Source organism: Gekko japonicus, unplaced genomic scaffold (assembly GCF_001447785.1).
Source record: "Gekko japonicus isolate JY-2015 unplaced genomic scaffold, Gekko_japonicus_V1.1 scaffold388, whole genome shotgun sequence".
NCBI classification, from domain to species: Eukaryota; Metazoa; Chordata; class Lepidosauria; order Squamata; family Gekkonidae; genus Gekko; species Gekko japonicus.
In genome coordinates this window covers 747,532-764,086 of record NW_015162490.1, presented here as the reverse complement: position 1 = coordinate 764,086, position 16,555 = coordinate 747,532, and the positions used below count along the sequence as shown (strand labels likewise).

Sequence of the window (16,555 nt, the reverse complement as noted above, 5' to 3'; positions counted from 1 at the left end):
TTGATATTTTCAGGAGGAGGGCAAGGCGGTGGGCTTCATGAGCGTGTGCTCCAAAGTGAACATAGAATTGCTTCACGACTGCTTCGACTTGGGTCCTTTCCACGGACTCTGCAAACCGCACTCAGACGACGTCCTGAAGCTCCCACAGGAGCGAAGTGACATAGGTGAAAATACCAAAATGTTTGTAAGCTCTAGAGCCCGTGCCTTGATTTGGGCTTTGTTATATATTTTTTCTTTATTTAAAACATTTACGTCCTGGATCTAACTTGGATGGCCCGGGCTAGCCCGCTTTGGTCAGCTTTTGGAAAGCTAAGCAGGGTCGGCCCTGGTCGGTACTCAGACGGAAGACCACCAAGGAAGTCCAAGGTCACTACGCCAGGGGCAGGCAATGGCAAACCACCTCTGCATGTCTCTTGCCTTGAAAACCCTAAGGGGTCACCGGAAGTCGGCTGTAACTTGGTAACACTTTCCACCACTACATCTCTACAAACTCTGAGGCAGCAAAAAAACTGAAGTCCCTAAAATCACAGTTCCCACCATACGCCAGTGCCAAAAAGGGTAGAGCTGGGGGGGAGAAGGAAGAGATTGGATTTATACCCTGCCCTTCACTACCTGAGGAGCTGCGGTGGCTCAAGGGGTTAAGACGCTGAACTGCAGGCTGTGGAAGGTCGGTAGTTCAGCAGTTCGAGACCCGGGTGTGCCGCATGACGGAGTGAGCTCCCGTCTCTAGTTCCAGCTCCTGCCAACCTAGCAGTTCGAAAGCAAGACATTGCAAGTAGATAAATAGGTACCCCTTCGGTGGGAAGGGAACAGCGTTCCGTGCGCCTTGGTGTTTAGTCAAGCCGGCCACATGACCACGGAAACGTCTTCAGACAGCGCTGGCTCTTCGGCTTGGAAACGGAGATGAGCACCGCAACCCTAGAGTCAGACTTGACTGGCTTTCGAGTAAGGGAACCTTTACCTTTACCTTCACTACCTGAAAGAGTCTCAGAGCGGCTTACAATCCCTTCCCCTTCCCCTTCCCCTCCCGGCAACAGACACCCTGTGAGATAGGTGGGGCTGAAAGAGCTCTCTCGAGAACTGCCCTTGAGAGAACCATTATAAAAGAATTTTATGACTGACCCAAGGTCACACCAGCCGCTGCAAGTGGAGGAGCAGGGAATCAAACCCAGTTCTCCCAGATTAGAGTCCGCACACCTTAACCACTACACCAAACTGGCAGATGCAGTTCCCATAGTTGAGAGAACTCTTATGATGTAGCGGGTCTGATCTGGCAGGCAGATGGTACTCGGAGTAGCACTTCCCCCATAGATCTCAGAGACCAGACTGTCATAAGATGAACCAGGGCTCCCCAGCCCTTTCGAGCCCGAGGGTACCTTTGGAATCCTGACAGTGGATAGCAGGCCCAACCACAAAATGGCTGCTGCAGGAGGCGGAGTCGACCACAAAAATGTCAGGGAGTAAGTTTACGCATAACTCTAGTAGCCTCCTCAGCATTTCAGGCAGAAACTCTGTGTAATAGGATGCCATTTAAAACAAACATATCGTTTAAAAATATTTTCTTACATACGTAACATCTGCTCTTCAGACATCCAGTAAGGATGCTTGTACTGCGGTGGCCACTGCTGCCCAAGCAACTTTTTAATAATCTGCATACCCAACCAGAAGTCCCACTGGGCAAAAGCCCTGCCCACTTTCTAAAAACATTTAAGGGGCACCAGGGAAGATATTGGTGGGTGTTGTGGTGCCCACGGACATCCCTTTTGGGAACCTTGAGATAGGGTGCGTTCAGATGGGCAGTTCTATCTGTTGCCGTTGCTGTTCCCTTATGGATTTAAAGTACACTATCAGACAGCAACATCTGTCTGTCGTGCTGCAGTCATCTGAGTCCCACTCCCCCCCCCTTTGCTGTGTGTTTCTTTGATACCTGAGAAAGTCGGGTCCTGTTGATCTTAGCTGGTTCCAAAGCGGATTTCCTGCTGTCTGATTGCTCTGTTGCGCAACCAAGCCGACAGGCAGGTCTCACTGTTCTCTTGTTTTCCAGCCACCATTTTGTTTTACTAGTTAGCAGGGGTCCTGCAGGAGCGCACAGGAGCAGAGCTCCGGCAGTAACGAGCTCCGGCAGTAAAGAGCAGGGGGCGGGCACATACAAATATAAAGTGCTGGCGGCAGTTAAAAATTAACCTAGATGGTATATTGTCAGAGTAAATTTCCACTACCCAGATGTTCCACGATGTTTCTGCTCATAATCAGTTGGATGTTAAAACCACAAACCAGAGCTCTGCAGTAATGGCCTGCAATAGCGGCCTGCAGTAGCGGCGGCCCCTAATTAAATGCCTGGCGGAAAAGCTCCATCTTGCAGGCCTGCGGAACTGCAAAAGGTCCCACAGGGCCCTGATCTCCTCCGGGTGCTCATTCCACCAGGTAGGGGCCCCCACTGAAAAGGCTCCGGCCCTGGTAATAGCTAGCTTGGCCTCCCTCGGGCCAGGGAGGGTCAGCCGATTTTGAGACCCAGACCGTAGTTCTCTCTGGGTATATATGGGGAAAGGCGGTCCCGTAGGTATGTCAGACCCTGGCCATATAGGGCTTTAAAGGTAAGAACCAGCACCTTGAAGCAGATTCGGTACGCTATTGGCAGCCAGTGCAGTGTCCTCAGCACAGGCTGGATGTGCTCCCATCTAGGGAGACCCATCAACAGCCTGGCTGCGGCATTCTGCACCAGCTGCAGCTTCCAGATCCATGACAAAGGCAGCCCCATGTAGAGAGCATTACAGTAGTCTAGTCTTGAGGTAACCATCGCATGGATCACTGTGGCCAGGTCAGTGCGATCAAGGAAGGGAACCAACTGCCTAATCAGCCTAAGGTGGTAGAAGGCCGACTTAGCAGTGGCCGCTACCTGGGCCTCCATAGTAAGGGAGGGATCCAGGAGCACACCCAGATTCCGAACCTCCGGCGCTGGCACCAATGGAGCCCCCCCGAAGGTTGGAAGTGGGATCCCCACCCCCGAACCGCCCCGACTCAGGCACAGGACCTCTGTCTTCGCTGGATTCAGCTTCAGCCGACTCAGTCTAAGCCAACCAGCCACAGCCTGCAAAGCCCAGTCCAGGTCTTTCGGTCTGGAGTCCAACTGGCCACCCAACATCAGATAGAGCTGGGTGTCATCAGCGTACTGATGACACCCCAGCCCATACCTCCGGGCAATCTGGGCAAGGGGGCGCATATAGATGTTAAATAACATCGGGGACAGCACTATTATCATGCCTCAAGGTAGGGACCCAAAACTCACAGAATCCTGTGGATTATCATATGGGTTCAATTGGGTGTGAGGACCTGCATTCAGATAAAAAGTATTCAGTGGTTGTTGAAAGGACTGTGGAGAATGTCTTAGGTACACTTCAAAAGCAACGTGTCAGTTCAAAAAGGGTATACTTTTGATGGTAGCCAAGCAGGTGGTAATAGCTGTGGGTGAAGAGAAAAGGAGGAGAGCAAAGTTTCAATATAAACTAATCCATCTCCTACAACTTTGACATAGGTATAGAAGTTGGTATAAAAACTCACCAAACTGTGAAATAAGGTGCTAAATTTGGATGATCATGATTGGTTCAATTTTGTTTGATGCCTTATTTATGTTACACTCTCCATTCAGCTGAAGTCGGTAGCAGCCTAACAAGACAAAGATCAGGAAGCCTGGACACCCAAGATACAGAAACCCAGGTAATATTAACCATTACTTGTTGGATTGAAAAAAAAAGGGTATCTTCATCTCTGAACAAATGTATACATTATTTTTCAACTGAAACATACAAAGAACTGAATGTATATGCCATGGGATCCTAGAATACCTTCCACTCACAGAAAGGGCTCCCCGCCACAGCTCAAGTCATCATTCTGACTTCTTCTCTTCCAGTCACATTTCTCTGCCACATAACTGTAGTGTCACATGACTTCCTGTCATATATTCACAGTTCAGTGTGGCCCATGCTGCCACTGAGGATTAAAGGTGGGTGGGTCTAGAATAGGGATGGGCAAAAACTGGGAAATGCAGTTCAGTTTATGTCTTGTGGCATGCCCGATTTGCAAACCAGGAACCATCACAAACTTTTAGGGGCTAAACAAACCAGTTTGGTTCATTAGGTTTGTGATGTGGTAGAATGTCCCCTCCCGGCATGCTAGAGACACCAAACACACAGGGGATCTCTAACTCTCCTCTACTTGCTTTTCAAGTTTGGTGAAAATTGAATTTATGAGGTTCACGTTACTGCCTCCCAAAGAAGGTGCCTTCATCCCCCATTGTTTCCAATGGAGGAAAAAACCAGCAAAAAAAAGGCAAGGCCAATATAAGCCCAGCAGAACAGAATCAAAGTCTCAGAGAATCAAAGTCTCAGAGAATCAAAGTCTCAGAGAATCTCTGGCATAGAAAATGAAGGGGGGGATTTTTGCAAGCCCAGCAGAACCACTCTCACTGGCAGTGCAAACCCAACAGGACTAAGGTCAAGCCAGAGAATCTCAGTAGAAACTGAAGTGGGGGGGCATTTTTGCAAGCCCAGCAGTACCAGTGCAATCAAAGAGTGCCCAGCATAATCCAGTGCCATTGTGGAAATGCCAGTTCAACAGGATAGATGTAGCACTCTAAGCAAGGGGAGGGTGGTTTGCAAGCTCAGCAGAACCCAGTGCAATGTACTGGTGCACAGTAGAACCCAGTGCCATTGTGGCAATACCAGCTCAACAGGACTGATGTGAAGTACAGAATCACTATCCAAGCAAGCGGGATTGCAAGCCCAGCACAACCAGTTCAGTGTACAGAATGCTCAGCAGAACCAAGCACCACTGTAGCAATGCAAGTAAAAGAGGACTAATGTAAAACCAGAGAATCTTTGCAGTACAAACTGACAGGGAATATTTTTTCAAGTCCAGCACAGCCAGTTCAATGTACAGAATGCGAAGCAGAACCCAGTGTCACTAATCTCAAAGCACAGTGTTACAAGAAATCCAAGCAGGGGTGGCTTTTGTAAGCCCAGCAGAACCAGTTACAGTGTTCAGAATGCCCAGCAGAACCCAGTGCCACTGGCATTGCAAGCTTAAAAGGACTGCAGACTGCTCTCATAGCAAAGTCACAACAAATCCAAGCAAGGGGGGGCGGATTTTGCAAGCTCTGTGCAAGAAAATGGGAAGGGAACACAAAGGAACCCTGGCAATTAGGGGGGGAAACCCTCTTGAAACTGACAATACTAGTTTAAAACTGATAACAGTGTTTCCAAGGCTGGAGAATTCCCCCCCCCCCTGATTGCTGTGAAGTTTATTAAACATTTTGTATCAGCTATGCTGCCATGATAGTTGAGGAGGCCATAGGCTTCCCTTTTTCTGTGTATTAATTACTGCTGCATTCCTTCTGTGCTTCTTCTATGCTGTAACGCTGTTATCTCTAAGCGGTGCAGGTGGTGTAGTGTCTGGGCCTGGGAAAACCGTGGGAGCGCTATCAGTTCCCAGCCTCGGCTCTAACGGTCTGAGGCTCCTTCTCCCGTGCTCGGGAATATGGCTAATTGGCCTATGGTGGGGGGGGGGGCATACGAATGCCCTATATCCCATTATGTTTGTAGGGGCAACGCCATTCTTAACCGTACTTCTGTCATCGCATCTATAGCTCTGCAATAAAGTATTACCTTTCTGATAAGCGTGTACTCAGTTGTTGGCTGTGGGTTCTGACATTTTGTCTAGTGGAGACTGTCTGGAAATATATCAGTTTATGAGTCGCCACAAGCCACCACAAACTGCTTGAAAGTTCGTGCCACTTAATCTGCCATGAACTTCAGTTCGGGAACCACAAACCAGCCAAAATTCATCAAGAACTTTAGTTCATGAGCTGGTTCATGCCCATCCCTAGTCTAGAAAGGCTGAAGTCCACTGCTACAAAGGCCAGTTGTGATTCTAGAATATCATGAGGGAATTACAACTATGTTTACCACCTTATCATGTTTAGAGTGGATTAGCCACAATAGCTAAATGGAACCTCAATGATGCCATCTGACGTGGCTTCATGGCAACATGAGGGTCCCAGGAAGTCTGATCACCTTCTCCGAGTCTCACCTCATCCCAGAATTTATTTCTAACACTGGCAGCTCCAGCTTCTGGAAGTAACAATGTTTTTCCTGGGTCAAGATTTGGTGAAAATTTAGACCGTGCTTCTGAGTCCGTAGGCTCTTTATATGTCAGCATTAAATCAAATATATATCTTGCTTTGTTAGCAGAAACTAAACTGAACCAAAGTTGTTGGGTGTTGTTGTGTTTTTTTGGAACCACCTAAAAATCCACCTTTGCTGCTAGTGTCCTTCAGCATGGCGCCATTATTGTCCAGTATTAATTCTAGTGCAGAAAGCACATTGCTCAGAATTTGCTTCTGGTTCTTTCAAAACAGCTAAGTATGTACAGATTGTGTTTGCCAGAGTATTTCATGTATTATTTATATGTATTTCTTTAGGGCATTAGCAAAGCTGGAAGCTCCCTTACCCAAACTTCAGACTCTACCATAGGTGTCATTCCATCAGTGACAGAAAGTGGTCTTTTTCGAACAGTAGAGGTAAGGCCTATAAGGTTTTACAGTCTCGGTGATTCATGTCTTGACGTTATAACTTTCCAGCGTTCTTTGTTCTTGCGGATTTCTAAATCAAAGTTTGTTTGTTTATTTATTTATTTATTTATTTATTATTTAGATTTTTATCCCGCCCTCCCCGTAGTCTCAGGGCGGCTTACACGGCATATCGCCGGTATAATACAACAATAAGAACATTAAAAATATTAAATAACATCAAATATTAAAACATCATACATTCAGAGCAGTATCTGGTGCTTATGGAGTAGGGAGCATTTCTTCATTCCCAGCTGGAAAATAGTATTATAGACAGGTGGGAGCAGAATTAGACCACCTGCAATCCACCAGATTTGTAGAGAGTGCTGTTCTATTATAATTCAGATTAAGTCGATGTGGCTTTTCTGATGGTGCTTCAGTAAAAAAAGGGGGGGGATACGTGACATTTTTGGAACCAAAAGACTGAATTTTTTACATCCTAGCTTTTTCCAGCACTGCACAATGCCTGAACTGCACATGCAGCAAACTGCGATGGCAGACTCCAGAGATAGTAGAATGGATGATGCCACTTTAGACTGCAGGTGAGAACATTTTTCCATGTTCCCCTATGTTTAATAAAAATAATAATTAAAAAAACCCTCCTTGCAAGTGGAAGCCAGCATGCAAAAAGCTAGGCTAGAACCTTTCTCCTTCCTGTGCTTTATTCGTAGGCTGTTTTTAAACGTGGGGAAAAGGAGCATGAAGAAATGACTTCTCCCACTTGCAGTCTGAGGTAGTGCAGTTCTTTATTACATCTGGATTCTACCACTTCATCCTGCTCAGCATGTAGGCCTGGCCTTTCATTTTAGAATGAGACAATCAACTTACTTTTTCCATCCCATTTTGATGGATACCACAGACCCAGACACAAGTCCAGGTGATGTGATATTTTTTATCACACTTAGGCCTGTTCTGGAGTGACTTTTCAACATTCGTTTTAAAAGACTGGGCAACACCAGAGGTCCTCTGGAGGGCAAACTCAGGAAACAGCCGCTGCCCATCCCCCTTTTACTCATATTCAGGTAAACAGGGTACTGAGGTGGTATGTTTATTTGCTTCGTTGAAGTGGCTTCCCAAAATGGCTTTTACCTCCTACCTATGTTCTGTACCTATGAGCTGCAGTGGTTCAAGTGGTTAAGACGCTGAACTGCAGGCTGTGGAAGGTCGGTAGTTCAGCAGTTCGAGACCCGAGTGCCGCATGACGGAGTGAGCTCCCGTCTCTAGTTCCAGCTCCTGCCAACCTATCAGTTCGAAAGCAAGAAATTGTAAGTATATAAATAGGGACCACTTCGGTAGGAAGGGAACAGCGTTCCGTGCGCCTCGGTGTTTAGCCATGCCAGCCACATGACCATGGAAATGTCTTCGGACAGCGCTGGCTCTCCGGCTTTGAAACGGAGATGAGCACCACAACCCTAGAGTTGGATTCGACTGGCTTTCGAGCAAGGGAACCTTTACCTTTACCTTTATGTTCTGTCAGTATTTACATATTTGATATCAGACCATATAGACATCCATAAGGAAACCCCATATTTCAGTAAACTTCAAATGGGGCTCCATCGGGGCATTTCCCCCAGCAGGACAATAGGAATTTGCTTGGTGGGGGGGGGGGGAGAGCCTTCAGCTCTCTGAGTGTCTCCTGCTTTTCTTGAACTATATTTCTAAATAAAGATCTAGACTCTGGACCTATTTTCAGCCTGTTTTATTTCTGGGAACCTCCCTGTTGCCATAGTGAACTTTGGTATACGTAGGCTGCGGTCCTTTTTTAAAAAGTTATTTAATCGTATTTCTATTTATTTATTTATTTATTGTTTCAATTTATATCCCGCCCTTCCCGCGAACAGGCTCAGTGCGGCTCACAACAATAAATACAATCTAAATCAATACAATAATTGTAATACAATAAAACCAGTTTAAAATTTAAAGTAACTAAGGGTGCGGTCAGACGGCGTGCTGGGAGCGGTTTAAACTGCTCCGGCCCCGATGCGTTTTTTTTTAACCTAGAGAATCGCAATCACACTCACCTCCTTGCTCCAGATCGCCGCGCAGCCACATCGCTCCCCACTGTCCACAGGCCGGAGTGTACGTTGGTGTTGTTTTTCTCTCTCTCTCAGTTTGGGCATGCACACAGGCAGCCATCTAGAACTAAAATTTTCACGTGTGCACAGAACAGCGATTTCCACTTTAACCCGACTGCTGTAACACTTCCCTTTAAATGTTTACCCCGAAAATGGCCTCTGTGAGATCCCGAACTTGTCTAAATGCTAAAACTAGGCACCGTTTAAACATTGTTTTTAATAACGCGGTGGCAGAGCTCCGCCTATGCACACACCGCCAACGCTTAAAAAAAATGGCAGGCAAAAAGCGGAAGCCTCGGGCAGCTTTCAAGCGGGGAGGGGGACTCAACCGGAAATGGCTTGACACCGGAGGAGCGATCACACGGGGAAAATGCGGCTGGAAACAGAGAATCAGGAAAACACCACTTGGGGACCTGGTAACAAAATACTCCGGTTTAAAGGGGATTTGAGCCAGAAAGCAATGGCAGCGGACGGGAGGCAGATATTGACTGTGTGATCGCGCGTATAAAATCCGTTTCTGAACTGGCACAACACCAGATCAAATGGCGCGTCTGAACATACCCTAAGATAAGAACATAAGAGAAGCCAATGTTGGATCAGCCCAATGGCCCATGCAGTCCAACTGAAAAGTACGCAGACGGAGAGTGATTTCAGCAAAGCGTACTTTATTCGATCAGGAACAAGACAACTTTGGCCGGCTCGCAGGTCAACTTATATCCCCCGAGAAACCGCCACCCAAAACACACCCCTACTTCCCAATAGGTTATTTACAGTGGCCGAGAGTCTCATAGGCTCTCGGCCAGGAACCTAGCCCCCTGATTGGAGCGGGCTAGGATCCGCATAGTCCATTGTCTCTTGGAGCGAAGCTCAACGTTTGTCTCTGGACTTGTCTGGACTTGTCTGGACTGGATACATTACACCCACACTGTCACACAGTGGCCAAAAAAACCAAGTGCCATCAGGGGGTCCACCAGTGGGGCCAGGACACTCGAAGGCCTCCCACTGTACCCCCCCCAAGCACCGAGAATACAGTGCATCCCTTGCCCCAGATCGAGAGTTCCTATCTATACCTTGTGGCTAATAGCCACTGATGGACCTCTGCTCCATATGTTTATCTAATTCCCTTTTGAAGCCGTCCATGCTTGTAGCCGCGACCACTTCCTGTGGCAGTGAATTCCATGTGTTAATCACTCTTTGGGTGAAGAAGTACTTCCTTTTATCTGTTCTAACCCGACGGCTCAGCAATTCCATTGAGTGCCCATGAGTTCTTGTATTGTGAGAAAGGGAGAAAAGTACCTCTTTCTCTACCTGCTCTATCCCATGCATAATCTTATAAACCTTGATCATGTCACCCCTCAGTCGATGTTTCTCCAGGCTAATCTCCAAGCTAAAGAGCCCCAAGCGTTTAAACCTTTCTTCATAGAGAAAGTGTTCCAACCCTTTTATCATTCTAGTTGCCCTTTTCTGCACTTTTTCCTATGCTATAATATCCTTTTTGAGGTGTGGTGACCAGAACTGTACATAGTACTTCAAATGAGGTCGCAGCACTGATTTATACAGGGGTATTATGATACTGGCTGATTTGTTTTCAATATTTAAAGTGAGTAGTGCAATGCAATTAATTCCAGTTACTACAGCCGGGAAAAATAAGTGGGACGATGCAGAGCCGTGATGGTCTCATGTAGCAACAATAGGGAAGCCAGCCGGTAGGTGCCCGCTATGCCAGTCTCCCCCGCAACTAGCTCAGGGAGGATTACAACCATTCAGAACAATTACAAACAATTAAAATACCATACAACATTAAAATACAACAATATCTAATAACATCACTCCTAAGATGGCCAACAAACCCCAAGGCCCCGGAAGTGCCTGTAGTACATGCTCAGAATATGGATCAGGAAGTTGGGTAGGTGGACATTTAATTTAATTTTACCTGGATAAACGTGAGGATGTTCTTAACACGCAAGTGGGACACCCCAAGTGCTGAGGGTCACTCACAGGTAGGCCATTTAGGTAATGTTTTGAAGAACTGGCTGTGATCTTGAGAAATCCAGGACCAGAACAAAATTAATTAACAAAAATAAAATTTTTTAGAAAAACCAGACAAATTAAGAAATGTCAAAAGAGGAATACAACGCAATCCTAACAATGGTTACAGGTGTAACTGTTTAGGATTGCACTGTCAATATGGTATTCTAATTGGTACACTGACTATACAGCAGACATTAAATATCACAAACCAGAGCATAATTCTTAACCTTTTAAAACATTTATATCTTACCAAATCATACACCAGCTAACCCACTGACTGAATCAGTCAGTGTTATGATTTCAGTGAGAAGAAAGCTCAGAGAAAAATCAAAGGCAGTTTTGGAGAATTTTTGGAAATACCGATTCAGGAACATTTTTAAGAACTGTCATCTCTTGAATGTTTTACACATCTTCAGGATGTTTATTAAATGGTTCCCATTTCCTTTGGATTTTGTATCTCGTCACACACCTGGTTACATGTTTCCCAATGTCCTTTTTCACATTTGTTCCTCTGGTTACATTTCTCTTATTTGTTGTCTTCGAGCTGCTTCACATGTTTGGGACACAGAAACTCACATTTGCTGTTGTTGTTCAGTCACACAGTTGAGTCCGACTCTTCGCGACCCCATGGACCAGATCACGCCGGGCCCTCCTGTCTTCCGTCGTCCTCTGAAGTTTGCTCAATTTCATGTTCGTTGCATCTGTGACACTGTCTAAGCATCTCATCCTTTGCCGTCCCCGTCTTCTTTGACCTTCAGTCTTTCCCAGCATCAGGGTCTTCTCCAGTGAGTGCTCCCTTCTCATTGGGTGGCCAAAGTATTTGAGCTTCAGTTTCATTATCTGGCCTTCCAGGGAACAGTCAGGGCTGATTTCTTTTAGGATTGTCTGATTTGATCTTCTTGCAGTCCAAGGGACTCTCAAGAGTCTTCTCCAGCACCATAGTTCAAAAGAATCTATTCTTCGGCTCACATTAGCTACATCATTTCCCCCACACACAGCCGTCTGTGAAATATGGAAGAGGGATGTTTTTTAAAACATTCATTAAGCATCTGCCAGGGAGTCTTCAATATTTGGTTTTGACAATTTGGATGGATTATCCATTTGTTCCAGCTCCATATTCCAGCAGTTGCTTAGCTGCATCCTAAATCCTGATGCTTTTCCATGTCTCTTCAAAATCTGCAATTTTCTACTGCAAGCAACCTACTTTTTCATATGTGATCCTGTATACAGTTTCCTGTCAGATATACATTTTTTCCTGCATCATTTTGTTTTTTTCAGCTTCACAAATAAACATTTGATCATACATTCACAAATGTACTAAGGTGGCATAGTTATCACATACTTGATTTCTTCACTTTTAGTATTTAGTCTAGCCTCTCCTTTTCATATCAGGCAAGTGTGCCGAGTTTATCATTTATTTTCTTGAGCCTACTGAATTGTGTGTGTATTTTTCAGTGTTCTGATTGCACTGGATTTGTTTCTGAGTTTTGCCTTGAACATATGGTGAGGTAATCGGATTAAACCTTGGGGGGAAGACTGGCTTGGCTTCAAATGTAGTGCCAGTTCATTGCTATGGCCATGTTCAACATCTTTTCTTCTTCAGTGCCAGAATTCTGTATTCATCTTAGCTAAATTCAGCTTCACGTCCCTGTATTGTTTTAGGTAGTGACTGAACACTCATATTTTTCAGTGCATGTAGTGTGAATTATGGGATCCAGCTTGGTTCTCATGTGTCACATTCAGACTGATTTTTCAAGGTTCATAGTTGTTGCAGAAATCCCTCCCTTCTAATGTCTGACTTCTGAACTGCTGGACAAGACTTAATAGTCAGCTGTGTAACCAAAACAGCATTTAAAATTCTTTCTGCTTCTGTTGTTTCAACTGATCTGGGATGATTTGATTTTGCCAAGAATTTGAACGTGTTAATGTTTTGTAAATATACTGCTTTTCCAAGGTTATATTTTGCTGTTTTGTCTCTCAAAGAACTAACTTTTACAAAGCTTTCTGACATTTGATCTTCAGGATTAGAAATGCACATGATTTCTGTGAGCTTAAGGTTAGTACCTACGGGGGAGGGCGGAGTACAAATCTGAATAATAAATAAATACTCAAAATAGTAAGATATCCAGCTTTCAGTTTTGGAAGACTCACATCTCATACTTTCATACTCCTTGCAAAAACATTGAAAATATTATTGTAATTTGAGTGGGTGGTGGTTAAAAATCTGTTCCTATATTATTGTCTAAAAATAAAACTATGCCCTGACCTGGATAGCCAAGCTAGCCTGATTTCCTCAGATCTCAGAAGCTAAGCAGGGTCGGCCCTGGTCGGTATTTGGATGGGAGACCAGCAGGCAATACCAGGGTCACAACACAGAGGCAGGCAATGGCAAACCCACCTCTGGACATCTCTTGCCTTGAAAACTGTAGGGGGTCACTAGACGTCGGCTGTGACAGGCCCAAATCAAACAGCACCTTCACCAGGATGTGACGGTCAGTATTCCACTCTAACTCTATAAAAGGTAAAGGTCCCCTTGCTCGAAAGCCAGTCGAGTCTGGCTCTAGGGTTGCGGTGCTCATCTCCGTTTCAAAGCTGAAGAGCCAGCGCTGTCCGAAGACGTTTCCGTGGTCATGTGGCCGGCATGACTAAACACCAAGGTGCACGGAACGTTGTTACCTTCCCACCGAAGTGGTACCTATTTATCTACTTGCAATTTCTTGCTTTCGAACTGTTAGGTTGGCAGGAGCTGGAACTAGAGACGGGAGCTCACTCCATCATGTGGCACACTCGGGTCTCGAACTGCTGAACTACTGACCTTCCACAGCCTGCAGTTCAGCGTCTTAACCACTTGAGCCACCACAGCTCCTTCTAACTCAATAAAGTTTTTTTTCCTAACTCTATAAAAGACCCAAAATGCTGGAAAGGCTGTGGGCAGACAGGTACATTCCTTCATTGTTGGTGGTTGTGCCCTAAGGTGAAATCTTTTTGGAACACTATACTTCCAATCATAGAGAAAATCATTGGATTACAAATTCCGAGATCTCCGTAATCCATACTCCTAAACCACTGGGAGATCGCTTCTTTCACCTATTACAAGTCCGAACTTACCTCACTACTGTTGATTGCAGCTAAAACATTAATAGCTCGATTTTGGAAAACACACAAAAAAACCTCCGATACTTAAACAATGGTTCTCGAAGATATGGGATAGCATAGCAACGGACAAGATAGCATCACAATTATACAAGGTAGCACCACATGGTTGCCCTTGTTTGTGAGCCGCCCTGAGCCCGTTCGCGGGGAGGACGGGATAGAAATGCAATAATAAATCATAAATAAATAAATTATTAGCTGCTGAAAACCCCTCAAAAATCTGTTTTCGCGGAAAAATGGTTTGCATTGCATAAGGCCAATGTTTTACCTGCTTAAATATACAGACTTTTTGTCTTAATAATGGGTTTTTACAATGTTGTTAAAAGACTTATCTTGAACACTATGATTGATACACTGTACAATTTATATTAACCGTTGGGAAAATTTATTGTTCTTAAGTTGCAAAATTTGAACGTTTGGAAGTAAAGTTATAAAAAAAGGACTGAGCTTGACCCCCTCAGTGGGCCTGTCCAGGGCGATTTTTGGGCAGGAACGCACAGGAACGGAGTTCCGGCTGGCTCCCAAGTTGGCCACGCCCAGCAGGAACTGATTAGCATAATAGGCCACACCCAACAGCAGATACTCATTAGGATTGGCTACATTAGGGGTGTGTGGCCTAACATGCAAAGGAGTCCCTGCTACAAAAAAGCCCTGGGTTTTGACAACAAACAAGGTAAACAGAATAACAAGCAAAAGGTGGGTGTGGCTGGATGAGCACACTTCTGGTAATGTGGGGGTGTGGCCTAATGTGCTAATGAGATATGCTGTCAGGGGTGTGGCTGGATATGCTAATGAGTTTCTGTTGTTGGGTATGGCCTATTATGTTAATGAGTTCCTGCTGGGCTTTTTCTACAAAAAAAGCCCTGGGCGTGTCCAAGCAGGTGCTTGGGTGGCTTGACTGGAGAACCAGCCTTGTTCATCATCATTGCCCTGCTAGCTGTTTTTCTCTTCCAAAACTGACCTGCCTTGCTGTTTCCCCCCCAATGGGGCAAAGATACAGGCCCCTGTATCTTTTCCCTCATGAAGAATACAGCAGCTGTAACTGCAGGCTCAAACGAGCTCTGTCTGTGTGTGTGTGTGTGTGTGTGTGTGTGAGAGAGAGAGAGAGAGAGAGAAACACAATGGAGGAAAGCTGCACAGAGCTCTTCATGACATACGGTTTGGCTCAAGTGGACCAAACAAGCATTTTGTATTATAAACAGTCATTGTTCTTTATTGCCGCACGATGCCATTTGCTTAGAAGGGCCTTTTTGGTTACTTCCGACTGCAGGCAGAGGCAGTGTTGTCTGTGCCTTCATTAGAACAGATGCTAGACAGTGAGCAAGACAAGGCTTGGAAAAGCCCAGAGAGTCCGAGTACAGAGAGGGAGTTCTTCCACCCCATCTACAAAGGAGCAGTCAACGCTTTCTGCATTCAGCTCTTCTGTATCAAGGAGCAACATGAGACAAGGTGAGCACGGAACAAAACCTCGACGTTTAATTTCATCAGGTTAAAGGGGCTTTCTTTTTATATTCTTATTTCCTTTTAATTCTCACTAGATGTGTACAGTATTGTGTAGTGGTTAGAGTATCAGACTAGGATTTGGGAGGCCCAGGTTGTAATCCCCACTCTGCCATGGAAACTTGCTGAGTTACCTTGGGGCCACTCACATACTCCCAGCCTAGGGGTGTGCAAGGGGGGGAAATCAGCTTTTTTCGGATTTGGTTATGATTTTTTTTTTGGTAGAAGAAGAAGAAGAAGAAAAGATTGGATTTATACTCCACCCTTCACTACCCAAAGGTGTCTCAGAGCGGCTTACAAACTCCTTTCCCTTCCCCTCCCCACAACAGACACCCTGTGAGGTAGGTGGGGCTCAGAGAGCTCTTGACAGAAGCTGCTCTTTTTCAAGAACAGCTGTGCCAGAGTTATGGCTTGCCCAAGGTCATCCAGCCAGGTGCAAGCGGAGGAGTGGGGAATCAAACCCGGTTCTCCCAGATTAGAGTCCGCGCACTTAACCACTACACCAAACTGGCCCGAATATACCTGAATACAATACATTAATGGTATTAGTATCCGGAAATATTCGGGAATACTGAAAAAATTCAGCTCCATTATATCCTATGCAGTCAGTGGCAAAATCGTCTAAGGAGTATTCAGTGGGCTGGGGGGGGGGAGTTTGAGGTAGAGGCACCAAATTTGTACCATAGCTGCTGGAGCCTCTCCCCAAAAGGTCCCCCAAGTTTGGAAAATATAGGACCAGGGGGTCCGATTTCCAAGGTGAGCACAGATGGTTTCCAATGGTGGGGGGGGGGGGGCGGGCGGGTGGGGGGGGGGGAGCAGGCAGATAAAACAACACCCTAGCAGTTTCTCCCAGAGAATACCTGCAGTAGAAACTAGGTGTAGTGTGGTGTGGTGTGAGAGGGCATGTTCGCAAGGCCAGCAGCAGAACCAGTGCAATGTGCCCACCAGAACCACCCCCCAGGCCCAAACCCACCAGCCCACAACAAAATGAGAAAAGTTTTAAAAAACTGGCCCTAATCAGTCAAACCAGTGGATGTCTTCAGTCTTCTGTTCCACAGCAGGCAGGATCTTGATCCAAAGTAATCCAAGCAGCAGGAAAGTTAGGCTCAGAGCAGTAGCTGAAGAAGAAGCCAGCCACACAATCTCCAACCAAAGTTCTCTCAGCAGGACTGGA

General features: G+C 45.7%; 1 protein-coding gene across 1 annotated transcript in view; it reads left to right on the top strand.

Moving 5' to 3' along the window:
• Nucleotides 1-16,555, top strand: part of CFAP61 (cilia and flagella associated protein 61) — a 213,237-nt gene that overhangs the window by 28,607 nt on the left and 168,075 nt on the right. Inside the window, exons 7-10 of the mRNA XM_015405997.1 lie at nt 14-164; nt 3,647-3,714; nt 6,476-6,574; nt 15,152-15,330. Coding sequence (XP_015261483.1) covers nt 14-164; nt 3,647-3,714; nt 6,476-6,574; nt 15,152-15,330 — 497 coding nt within the window. The remainder of the gene's footprint in view (nt 1-13; nt 165-3,646; nt 3,715-6,475; nt 6,575-15,151; nt 15,331-16,555) is intronic.